General features: G+C 38.2%; 1 protein-coding gene and 1 long non-coding RNA gene across 10 annotated transcripts in view; one reads left to right on the forward strand and one right to left on the reverse strand.

Annotated features, from left to right (window-relative positions):
* Positions 1–12641, forward strand: part of LOC105486141 (uncharacterized) — a 37345-nt gene that overhangs the window by 17494 nt on the left and 7210 nt on the right. The window lies entirely within an intron of this gene.
* BLTP1 (bridge-like lipid transfer protein family member 1) overlaps positions 7839–12641 on the reverse strand; it is a 211758-nt gene continuing 206955 nt past the window's right edge. For all 9 annotated transcript variants that reach the window (XM_011748835.3, XM_011748834.3, XM_011748836.3 and 6 more), the window contains 2 exons: positions 10740–10905; positions 7839–8562 (listed from right to left, as the gene is read on the reverse strand). In XM_011748835.3, coding sequence (XP_011747137.2) covers positions 8346–8562; positions 10740–10905 — 383 coding nt within the window. In that variant the 3' untranslated portion in view covers positions 7839–8345. The remainder of the gene's footprint in view (positions 8563–10739; positions 10906–12641) is intronic.

The following is a 12641-nucleotide window of genomic DNA, read 5'->3' on the forward strand; positions in this document are numbered from 1 at the left end:
GCCTTCATTTCGTTATGTACCCAGTAGTCATTCAGGAGCAGGTTGTTCAGTTTCCATGTAGTTGAGTGGTTTTGATTGAGTTTCTTAGTCCCGAGTTCTAGTTTGATTGCACTGTGGTCTGAGAGACAGTTTGTTATAATTTCTGTTCTTGTACATTTGCTGAGGAGTGCTTTACTTCCAATTATGTGGTCAATTTTGGAATAAGTGTGATGTGGTGCTGAGAAGAATGTATATTCTGTTGATTTGGGGTGGAGAGTTCTATAGATGTCTATTAGGTCTGCTTGCTGCGGAGATGAGTTCAATTCCTGGATATCCTTGTTAACTTTCTGTCTTGTTGATCTGTCTAATGTTGACAGTGGAATGTTGAAGTCTCCCATTATTATTGTATGGGAGTCTAAGTCTCTTTGTAAGTCTCTAAGGACTTGCTTTATGAATCTGGGTGCTCCTGTATTGGGTGCATATATATTTAGGATAGTTAGCTCTTCCTGTTGAATTGATCCTTTTACCATTATGTAATGGTCTTCTTTGTCTCTTTTGATCTTTGATGGTTTAAAGTCTTTTATCAGAGACTAGTATTGCAACCCCTGCTTTTTTTTGTTCTCCATTTGCTTGGTAAATCTTCCTCCATCCCTTTATGTTGAGCCTATGTATGTCTCTGCGTGTGAGATGGGTCTCCTGAATACAGCAGACTGATGGGTCTGGACTCTTTATCCAGTTTGCCAATCTGTGTCTTTTAATTGGAGTATTTAGTCCATTTACATTTAAGGTTAATATTGTTATGTGTGAACTTGATCCTGCCATTATGATATTAACTGGTTATTTTGCTCGTTAGTTGATGCAGTTTCTTCCTAGCCTAAATGGTCTTTACATTTTGGCATGTTTTTGCAATGGCTGGTACCGGTTGTTCCTTTCCATGTTTAGTGCTTCCTTCAGGGTCTCTTGTAAGGCAGGCCTAGTGGTGACAAAATCTCTAAGCATTTGCTTATCTGTAAAGGATTTTATTTCTCCTTCACTTATGAAACTTAGTTTGGCTGGATATGAAATTCTGGGTTTAAAATTCTTTTCTTTAAGAATGTTGAATATTGGCCCCCACTCTCTTCTGGCTTGGAGAGTTTCTGCCGAGAGATCTGCTGTTAGTCTGATGGGCTTCCCTTTGTGGGTAACCCGACCTTTCTCTCTGGCTGCCCTTAAGGTTTTTTCCTTCATTTCAACTTTGGTGAATCTGGCAATTATGTGTCTTGGAGTTGCTCTTCTCAAGGAGTATCTTTGTGGTGTTCTCTGTCTTTCCTGGATTTGAATGTTGGCCTGCCCTACTAGGTTGGGGAAGTTCTCCTGGATGGTGTCCTGAAGAGTGTTTTCCAACTTGGCTCCATTTTCCCCCTCACTTTCAGGCACCCCAATCAGACGTAGATTTGGTCTTTTTACATAATCCCATACTTCTTGCAGGCTTTGTTCATTTCTTTTTCTTCTTTCTTCTTTTGGTTTCTCTTCTTGCTTCATTTCGTTCATTTGATCCTCAATCGCTGATACTCTTTCTTCCAGTTGATCGAGTCGGTTACTGAAGCTTGTGCATTTGTCACGTATTTCTCGTGTCATGGTTTTCATCTCTTTTATTTCGTTTATGACCTTCTCTGCATTAATTACTCTAGCCATCAATTCTTCCACTTTTTTTTCAAGATTTTTAGTTTCTTTGCGCTGGGTACGTAATTCCTCCTTTAGCTCTGAGAAATTTGATGGACTGAAGCCTTCTTCTCTCATCTCGTCAAAGTCATTCTCCGTCAAGCTTTGATCCGTTGCTGGCAATGAGCTGCGCTCCTTTGCCGGGGGAGATGTGCTCTTATTTTTTGAATTTCCAGCTTTTCTGCCCTGCTTTTTCCCCATCTTTGTGGTTTTATCTGCCGCTGGTCTTTGATGATGATGGTGACGTACTGATGAGGTTTTGGTATAGGTGTCCTTCCTGTTTGATAGTTTTCCTTCTAACAGTCAGGACCCTCAGCTGTAGGTCTGTTGGAGATTGCTTGAGGTCCACTCCAGACCCTGTTTGCCTGGGTGTCAGCAGCAGAGGCTGCAGAAGATAGAATATTGCTGAACAGCAAGTGTACCTGTCTGATTCTTGCTTTGGAGGCTTCCTCTCAGGGGTGTACTCCACCCTGTGAGGTGTGGGGTGTTAGACTGCCCCTAGTGGGGGATGTCTCCCAGTTAGGCTACTCAGGGGTCAGGGACCCACTTGAGCAGGCAGTCTGTCCCTTCTCAGATCTCAACCTCCGTGTTGGGAGATCCACTGCACTCTTCAAAGCTGTCAGACAGAGTCGTTTGCGTCTGCAGAGGTTTCTGCTGCTTTTGTTGTTTACTGTGCCCTGTCCCCAGAGGTGGAGTCTACAGAGACAGGCAGGTTTCCTTGAGCTGCTGTGAGCTCCACCCAGTTCGAGCTTCCCAGCGGCCTTGTTTACCTACTTAAGCCTCAGCAATGGTGGGCGCCCCTCCCCCAGCCTCGCTGCTGCCTTGCCGGTAGATCACAGACTGCTGTGCTAGCAATGAGGGAGGCTTCGTGGGCGTGGGACCCTCCCGGCCAGGTGTGGGATATAATCTCCTGGTGTGCCTGTTTGCTTAAAGCGCAGTATTGGGGTGGGAGTTACCCAATTTTCCAGGTGTTGTGTGTCTCAGTTCCCCTGGCTAGGAAAAGGGATTCCCTTTCCCCTTGCGCTTCCCAGGTGAGGCGATGCCTCGCCCTGCTTCAGCTCTCGCTGGTCGGGCTGCAGCAGCTGACCAGCACCGATTGTCCGGCACTCCCTAGTGAGATGAACCCAGTACCTCAGTTGTAAATGCAGAAATCACCGGTCTTCTGTGTCGCTCGCGCTGGGAGTTGGAGACTGGAGCTGTTCCTATTCGGCCATCTTGCTCTGCCCCCTCTGAGTGGGCTTCTTAATCCTGAGTTCTAATTTGATTGCACTGTGGTCTGAGAGACAGTTTATTGTGATTTCTGCTTTTTTACATCTGCTGAGGAATGTTTTACTTCCAATTATGTGGTCAGTTTTAGAATAATTATGATGTGGTGCTGAGAAGAATGTATATTCTGTTGATTTGGGGTGGAGAGTTCTATAGATGTCTATTAGGTCGGCTTGGTCCAGAGCTGAATTCAAGTTCTGGATATCCTTGTTAATCTTCTGTCTCATTGATCTGTCTAATATTGACAGTGGTGTGTTAAAGTCTCCCACCATTATTGTGTGGGAATCTAAGTCTCTTTGGAGGTCTCTAAGAACTTGCTTTATGAATCTGGGTGCTCCTCCTGTATTGGGTGCATATATATTTTGGATAGTTAGCTCTTCTTGTTGCATTGATCCCTTTACCATTATGTAGTGCCTTTCTTTGTCTTTTTTGATCTTTGTTGGTTTAAAGTCTGTTTTATCAGAGACTAGGATTGCAACCCCTGCTTTTTTTTTTGTTTTCCATTTGCTTGGTAGATGTTTCTCCATCCCTTTATTTTGAGCCTATGTGTGTCTTTGCACATGAGATGGGTCTCCTGAATACAGCACATCAGTGGGTCTTGACTCTTTATCCAATTTGCCAGTCTGTGTCTTTTAATTGGTACCTTTAGCCCATTTACATTTAAAGTTAATATTGTTATGTGTGAATTTGATCCTGTCATTATGATGCTAGCTGGTTAGTTTGCCCGTTAGTTGATGCAGTTTCTTTATAGTGTTGATGGCCTTTATAATTTGGCATGTTTTTGCAGTGGCTGGTACTGGTTGTTCCTTTCCATGTTTCGTGCTTCCTTCAGGAACACTTGTAAGGCAGGCCTGTTGGTGACAAAATTTCTCAGCATTTGCTTGTCTGTAAAGGATTTTATTTCTCCCTCACTTATAAAGCTTAGTTTGGCTGGATATGAAATTCTGGGTTGTAAATTCTTTTCTTTCTTGAATATTGGCCCCCACTCTCTTCTGGCTTGTAGGGTTTCTGCTGAGAAATCCACTGTTAGTCTGATGGACTTCCCTTTGTGGGTAACCTGATCTTTCTCTCTGGCTGCCCTTAACATTTTTTCCTTCATTTCAACCTTGATGAATCTGATGATTATGTGTCTTGGGGTTGCTCTTCTTGAGGAGTATCTTTGTGGTGTTCTCTGTATTTCCTGAAACTGAATGTTGGCCTGCCCTGTTAGGTTAGGGAAGTTCTCCTGGATAATATCCTGCAGAGTGTTTTCCAACTTGGTTCCATTCTCCCCATCACTTTCAGGTATACCAATCAAACGTAGATTTGGTCTTTTCACATAGTCCCATATTTCTTGCAGGCTTTGTTCATTTCTTTTCACTCTTTTTTCTCTAATCTTGTCTTCTCCGTTTATTTCATTAATTTGATCTTCAGTCATTGATACTCTTTCTTCCGCTTGACCCATTCAGCTATTGAAGCGTCTGTGTGCTTCACGAAGTTCTCATGCTGTGTTTTTCAGCTCCATCAGGTTGTTTATGTTTTCTCTACACTGGTTATTCTAGTTAGCAATTCATCTAACTTTTTTCAAGGTTCTTAGCTTCCTTGCATTGGGTTAGAACACACTCCTTTAGCTCGGAGGAGTTTGTTATTAACCCACCTTCTGAAGCCTACTTCTGTCAACTTGTCAAATTCATTCCCTCTCCAGTTTTGTTCCCTTGCTGGCAAGGAGTTGTGATCCTTTGGAGGAGAAGAGGCATTCTGGTTTTTGGAATTTTCAGCCTTTCTGTGCTGGTTTCTCCCCATCTTTGTGATTTTATCTACCTTTTGTCTTTGATGTTGTTGACCTGTGGATGGGGTTTTGGTGTGGATGTCATTTTTGTTTGTTTTCCTTCTAACAGGCCTCTCAGCTGCAGGTCTGTTGGAGGTCCACCCAGATCCTGTTTGCTTGTGTATCACCAGCAGAGGCTGCAGAACAGCAAATATTGCTGCCTGTTCCTTCCTCTGGAACGTTCGTCCCAGAGGGGCACTCGCCAGATGCCAGCCAGAACTCTCCTGTATGAGGTGTCTGTCAGCCCCGACTGAGAGGTGTCTCCCAGTCAGGCTACATGGGGGTCAGGGACCCACTCGAGGAGGCAGTCTGTCCGTTATCAGAGCTCAAACATTGTGCTGGGAGAACCACTACTCTCTTCAGAGCTGTCAGGCAGGGTCGTTTAAATCTGTTGAAGCTGTGCCCACAACTGAATATAACGTACACTTCCCTTGAGTGCTCTGTCCCAGGAAGATGGGTGATTTATCTATAAGTCCCTGACTGGGGCTGCTGCCTTTTGTTCAGAGATGCCCTGCCCACAGAGGTGGAATCTAGAGAGGCAGTGGGCCTTGCTGAACTGTGGTTAGCTCCACCCAGTTCAAACTTCCTGGAGGCTTTGTTTACACTGTGAGCATAAAACTGCCTACTCAAGCCTCAGCAATAGTGGACGCCCCTCCCCCAACCAAGCTCTAGCATCTCAGGTCGATCTCAGACTACTATGCTAGCAGTGAGAATTTCAAGCCAATGGATCTTAGCTTGTTGGCCTCAGTGGGCATGGGACTCACTGAGCCAGGCACCAGAGGGAATTTCCTGGTCTGCCAGTTGCAAAGACTGTGGGCAAAGTGCAGTATTTGGGCAGGAGTGTAGCTTACCTCCAAGTATGGTCACTCACGGCTTCCCTCGGCTAGGAATGGGAAATCCCCTCACCCCTTGTGCTTCCTGGATGAGGCAACGCTCCGCCCTGCTTCAGCTCGCCCTCTGTGGGCTGCACCCACTGTCCAACCAGTCCCAATGAGATGAACCAGGTACCTCAGTTGGAAATGCAGAAATCACCCTCTTCTGCCTCAGTCTCGCTGGGAGCCACAGACTGGAGCTGTTTCTATTGGGCCACGTTGCCAGAAATCCCCTAGAAATTCTTATAGCAATTGATGGAATATTTGAATCTAATAAATCAAACCTAATAATTAAAAATTTGAGCTTTATTTTGTGTATTTTAATTTTTTTCATTTTGAATAATTGTCACTATATTTTACAAGATTGATTTATATCATGTTCAACTTTTTTTAAAAAAGGGTTCTTCACTATAGACAGTTTGCCAATAACAGATCTCTGGTAAGCCTAAAAGTACGTTTACAGATAGGAAAGCAAAATCCTTTATATACATTTTTTTTACATGTTATTGAAATTTTACAAGTTATCTGGATGCACCATGTGATGTACTGGAATAGAACAAGGTACGTGATACTCAACAAATAAGTATAATAGATCACTTGGAAACATTGTAATCTAAGTGGCTGACCACGCTTTTTTATTTGGGAATAAATCTTAAAGATCATGGGAATAAATCTTAAAGATCATCCTTTTTTCCCTTTTTCATGGTTGCATACTATGCTACTGAATGGATGTCACTTTTAATTAACCTGTCTTACACTGATGAACATTTGAATTGTTTCCAACCATTTATTACAAAGAATACTGCAACATTACTGCAACATACTCCCACAATACTGCACTATTGCAGAATACTGCAAATATATATGCTTGTATAATTATTTCACACACAGAAGTACTGTATGTATGTCCAGTAAAAATTATATGCCTGTTATTTTGATAGCTGTTACTTAATTGTCCTTCATGGGAGTTGTACCAATTTAGTTTCTCATCAGTAGTGCACAGATGTGCTAGTTTTCTCATAGCTTTGTCCAACAGAGTCATAGAGATTTTAAGTAGTTACAGATTTAATTTGTCCTTTTGCTTTTTATAACATTATCACAGTTAGTGCCAGAAATAGGGTAAGTTTATACTTGTTATTTTATAGGCACCAATTAAGAGATATGGGGGTGGGATTCAGAGATCAGACAGATGACAGCTACAATGGCCTAGCAGAAAGAATACAAAATTAGGACTGTTAACACTAGGGTTTTGGTTGTGTGACTAAGTTGCTGTGTGACATTAGACAGCAAGTCTTAATTCCCCTACTAACATTTACTAGATCTGTACCCTTGGCTAAGTACCTCAGCTCTTCTGGAGCTTTTGGTTGTTTAATCTGTTAGAGATAAAACTGTGTTACCTACCTAAATGAAAGCTCTTGCTTTAGGTGTTTTGTAACTTTAGCTCTTCAATTCTACTGTTTACCCAATCTTTAAACTGGCCATACTGACTTCGCTAGATTTCGAGCCTGAGGTAATTATAGCTACCTTTGAATATTATTTTAGATATTGCTATTTTAATTTTTTTATACTTAACGTGTGTACATAATACATATATATGTAATATATAACATACATTATATATAACTTCATACACACAAAAAATACAAACATGTAAGGAATATAGTATAACAAAAATTACTTGCTGTGAATTTACCATTAGCTTAAGGAAGAACAATACCTAATATTTCTCTTAGGTATTATTAATATACCTCTTGTGTGCCTGTCCCTAATTGCATCTTTCCTGAGCTGATTTTTTATAAACATAGTCATCTTTCCGTGTTCATGGGGGATTGGTTCCAGAACATCTGTAGATGCTGAAGTTCCTCATATAAAATTGTGTAGTATTTGAATATAACCTATGTACATTCTCCTGGATACTCTTTAAATCATCTGTAGATTATTTGCAATACCTAATACAATGCCTACACATCATTCATGTGGACTTAATGTAGTACTTCGTAAATACAAGTTTTGCTTTTTGGAATTTGGGTGGAATTTTTTTTTTCCTGAATATTTTCGATCTACAGTTGATTGAATCCACAGAGGTAGAACCTATGGCCCGATTCTAATATAGGTATAAATTATCTTCTATGAAAGCATCTGATCAGCTGTGACACAGGATGGGCATCTATTAATTATAAAAAGGAGAAAAAGATTCAAAAACGACTACAGACTTAAACCATTATTGTGACTTTATTACAATAGTTAACAATATTTTAGTGGTATACAATCATATCACAATTACTCAAGCTATATACAGACAGGTATTTATACAAGTCTACATTAAAAAAAGAAAAAGCAATTAATGACCTCCCCAAAATCACATTAGCAACAAGATTTTTTTCTAAAAGTTATGGCCAGTTACAAAAAAATTCACAGTTATTCTGCAAACATTTTAAAGATGCAGGAATTGTATTGCACATTATATAATTATAAACCATAACAAGATTTATATATTTTAATACTAGTTTTTCACAAAATTTACATTATCATGCAATACTTTACTGTACACAGAATGATGAGACTAGAATAAACTGGTTAACTTACAAACTTTTAATTATAATAGCCACAAATTTAGAATTTTTTAAAGTTATATTTAAAATTATTATACTAAAAAAACACTCCAGTGTAATAAAACTTAACAGACACAATCATAATTTGTTCAAAGATCAAATTACTTTTTAGTGTTCTTCTTTGTCTTTGCCTTTCTTTTCCTTTTCATCCTGTAGTGCAGTACCGAGCTTTTTGATAAGAACTGACAGAACCTTGTCCAGTGGATCCATGACTCCTCTTTGAAGCCATTTAGGAATAGTAGTCCTAGCATGATGAAAGCCCAATTTTTGAAGAATATAATCAACACCTACTGGATCAATCTTTCTTCCAGTCCAAGAAATTAACCTAAAATAAAAATTACAGTTATTATTAAGGAGTATAATAATGCCCTAGAGCACGGTTCTAATGGTAGGAAAAGAACATCACTAAGCCTCTGTAATATACTCAAGACAAAATATTTTCAGTAGGTACATTTGTATAATTGAGCCCATAATTCCTGGATTCACCATAATAATAGCATTCAAAAAATAATATATCTATGATTATCTTTGACAACCGAAACACAGCAGTAGTGTTTACTATATTTCATCCTGAATAATTTACTTTAGGCCTGTTATACAGTTATCTTAAACATATAAAAAGACATCTGGTTAATTTTAGTAGATTTCATAAGCATGTGGCATAATGGGAAAAAAAGGCTAAAATTTACTGAATGCTATGTGCTAAACATATTTGAAGGGAGAACCATTTTTTCCCTATTCTTGCTATTTCCTTATACGTGGAGAAACAGCTATTACTGAAACACTCCTGGCCACCTTCTGCCCCTGTATGGATGATTTATCCAATAGGCAGAGTTAACAGAGGAAGTAACAGTTCAGTACCCTCCTCCCTGTTGGGAGCCCTTCATTTTAGTCTGTTCCTTCATGCCACAGATTTTTCAGGAGCAAGCCGCTAAACAGATTAGCCCTAGAGTATATTCTGTGTTGTCTGTGGCTGAGTACATACATGGAACTGCTGATTGTACCACTCCTGCAACTCCCTATCCCGCCCTTCCCTGAAGTTCTGCATTGATGCCCTGCAGGTAGGACCAAACCCGAACTTTGTAGAAAGCTATTGTTGCCATGTATCTAAACCACATTTTTTGTTATCAGCTTTATCCATATTAATCTCTCCCACTATTTCAACTGGTTCTGAACTCAGGGTGGGGGTTGGGGATGATCAGGCATTTATCTCCTCAAACTCAAATAGTTATAAGCATTTTGCGTTAATTAACTCATTTAACCAGTGTAATGATCCTACAAGGTGGGTAATATTATTTTCCCAATTTTTCGTGAGTCAACTGAGGCAGAGAGAACAGAGGGGTCCGGTCTTTTGGCCTAGCTCAGTCAGCTACTATGCAAAAGAGCTGGGACTACAGCCAGAGCTCTTAAACCATGCTACCACTACACCACATTACTTAACTAGTTACTCTTGATAGTTTGCTAAAAAAAGGAATATAGTAACTATTTTTATGCTCACTTGAAACAATTCATTTTGTATTCAATTTAAATATATTATTATTTAGATTTGCAAATACAAAACAGATTTTACAAACAGTTTTCTGCATTAGGACCTCTGCAGTATTTTAACAGTTAATATTTCTCATGGGTATATGCACTATTAGTACCAAAGTGTTTTGCTTATTTAGTTACAACCAATTTTACTGTATACCAATTATTTATTAACACACAAAGTCACTACTTTCTGCCTATACAAGAGTCCTCACTGCATAATGGAGATTTTATTTTGGAATTATTTTGTGACATAAATATGTCTGAATAAAAACCTTATCTAAATAAAATCTATATCATTTTGCGGAATGTTGTGCTGGGATGTAATGGATTTTTTTTAATACTGTTATTTCAGGATTCAGACAGTTACAGCAAAGCAGATGAGATGAAAGGAAAAAAAAACAGGAAGGTGACCATGACTCAATAAGGGAACCTTAATCTGATAGTGTTAAATTTGAGATTTTAGGCATGGTTTTATAATGCTTAGTATGCAAACAGAGGGGCACTGTGACCCTACAGGTTTTATTACAGTGTTATAACATATATCCAGCGAGAAATTAAAATAGTTCCTTAACAATTAAATATGACTTCTACTGCATCTTGTCGTACTAAGTAACAAAACAGTTTACAGTAGCTACCTCAAACCCTGAAAATAACATCTTGGTGAGAAGGTGAAAAACTAATGGCAAGAGTGGAAGGATAATTATTCTCATATTTTAGTGACTGACAGAATGTCACCCACTGGACAACTCATCAGTGCTGAGCTATTCTCAGCGTTTGTACTTCATTCACCTTACCTAGAAACACAAAAGCAGAAAGCAGCAGCAAAGACAGCACACAGAAGCTATAGACATTACAGGAGACTAACTTCTGAATACATTTTTCGATAATCATATGTAACTTACATTATTCATAACTTTTCTCGTAGTAATCCCTTAGCATATGGGTAAAATGTATATACTCATTACTTACCTAAGAGTAGGTTCTAGATGCCATGTATTGCACATAAAATCTCTCCAGTCCACAGTAGTGTAAGTGATGCTATCTTCTCTATCTTTATCAGAGGAATTGTCATCATGTATAATAATTGGACTTTTCTGTCCTGGTCGAGTAGATAAAATCCGAGGTGGAAAGATGGCTATAAGGAAAATTTAGATTAGTATTATACATTTATCTTAAATCACCATAGGAATTAGAACATCAGAATTGGTTTCATTTCTCATTTTATCTGTGACCTGGCCAAAGCCTCATTTAATTGCATTTCTTTAAAAAAAATAGTTTAAAATAAGCCATAAGTACCGATTATTGATATTTCTTGGAGATAAACAGTGTCAACATTAATGATAAAAAATGCTGAGATCATTGGCTTGATAGCAAGCCTATGGCACTGAAATTGATAGCTGCAGGTTTCCTAAAGAATGGCTGTAGGCAGTTTTGTTTTTTGTTTTTTTTTTCTTAACAGCTTTGAGATAGAATTCATACACCATACCATGCATTAATTTAAGCTGTGTAATTAATGGTTTTTGCATGTTAATGGCTAGATGTATATATATTTGAACAGTGGTACTAAAGAGGTTTTTATGTAAGCAAGCTTTTCACCTTAAGACAAGTCTTTTAATTGGCTATAATAATTAAATATAAAGTGGAATCTGAGACATAGGTATTAGAGTGGTGCAAAAGTAATTGCAGTTTTTGCCATTAATACTTTCATATGATCTTATTTAATGAATACAGCTTTCCTCTTAGGGCATTAGTTTCAGTACACAAACTGGATGTAAAATAATTGATTGATTAGGTAATACATGTTATGTAGCTCTGGTTATAACTTGATTGGGAATAAGCCTCAAAATGAAGCTGTAGTAACCCACTACATAAGAACACAGATGCCCTGTTCAGTTGAGGCCTGCTCAGTTGCTGGGTCTTTATTACTGGTGCTGGTTACAGTGCTGCAGTTTATTTTGATGTTCTCTAAATATGTTGATTCTGGTATAGTCTGACATGCTGTTAAGAATTTTCTCAGGTATGTTTTGAGTATTTGGCCAAAACGAATTGCTTGTTGTTTGTAATAACTTTATTTATAATTGAAATCCTCACAGATATATTTTGTTATTGTAAAATCCACCCCCTTTTCCCATTGAAATGTTTTATAACAGTTTATATTAAAACAGTCTTTTTGTTGTTTTTTAGAAATACACATCGTTTGTGGCAGACCAAGATCAACACACTATTTCATAAAATGACAAATGTTTCACATCATACCCAAGAGAAACAAATTTGTCAGGTTTTCAAATATAGGTAGACTAGAAAATAATTCTGAACTTCACAGGTTTATCTTGAATCTATTTTTTTCTACATTAAGTTTAAATATTAAGGCACAAAAACGAAAGGATTACCAGTGACTGGTATCTGTTGGGGCTGTATGTGAAGATTTTATCTACTTATATATAAGATTGCCTATTATACAGTTTCTGTCATTTTACTTGAAGTTTCTACTGAGGTCATATGGATTTCTACCAGCCATCATTATTGATTTTACTCTCTCACTGAATTTTGGGCACATCTCAATTGAATATTAATACAACAGCATTTCAATGTATGCTATGCTACCTTTGTACTCTTTCAACATGGTCGTTTGATAATTTTTATTTTTAAAATATCTTCAGGACAAATTCTATATTTTTTCCTCATGAAGAAAATGAAACAGTATTATAGTGTGACTTGAACAAATTACATTTATTCCAAGCTATTTATCAGGAAGCACATCTGTGATTTTACCATTGTATATTTATAACGGTGCAATAAATATTTATTGAATGAATAAATGACTATATATTTTGTAAGCATTCCAAATCATTACATTTCAAACTACCTCAT

The sequence above is a fragment of the Macaca nemestrina genome, chromosome 3 (genome assembly GCF_043159975.1).
Source record: "Macaca nemestrina isolate mMacNem1 chromosome 3, mMacNem.hap1, whole genome shotgun sequence".
NCBI classification, from domain to species: Eukaryota; Metazoa; Chordata; class Mammalia; order Primates; family Cercopithecidae; genus Macaca; species Macaca nemestrina.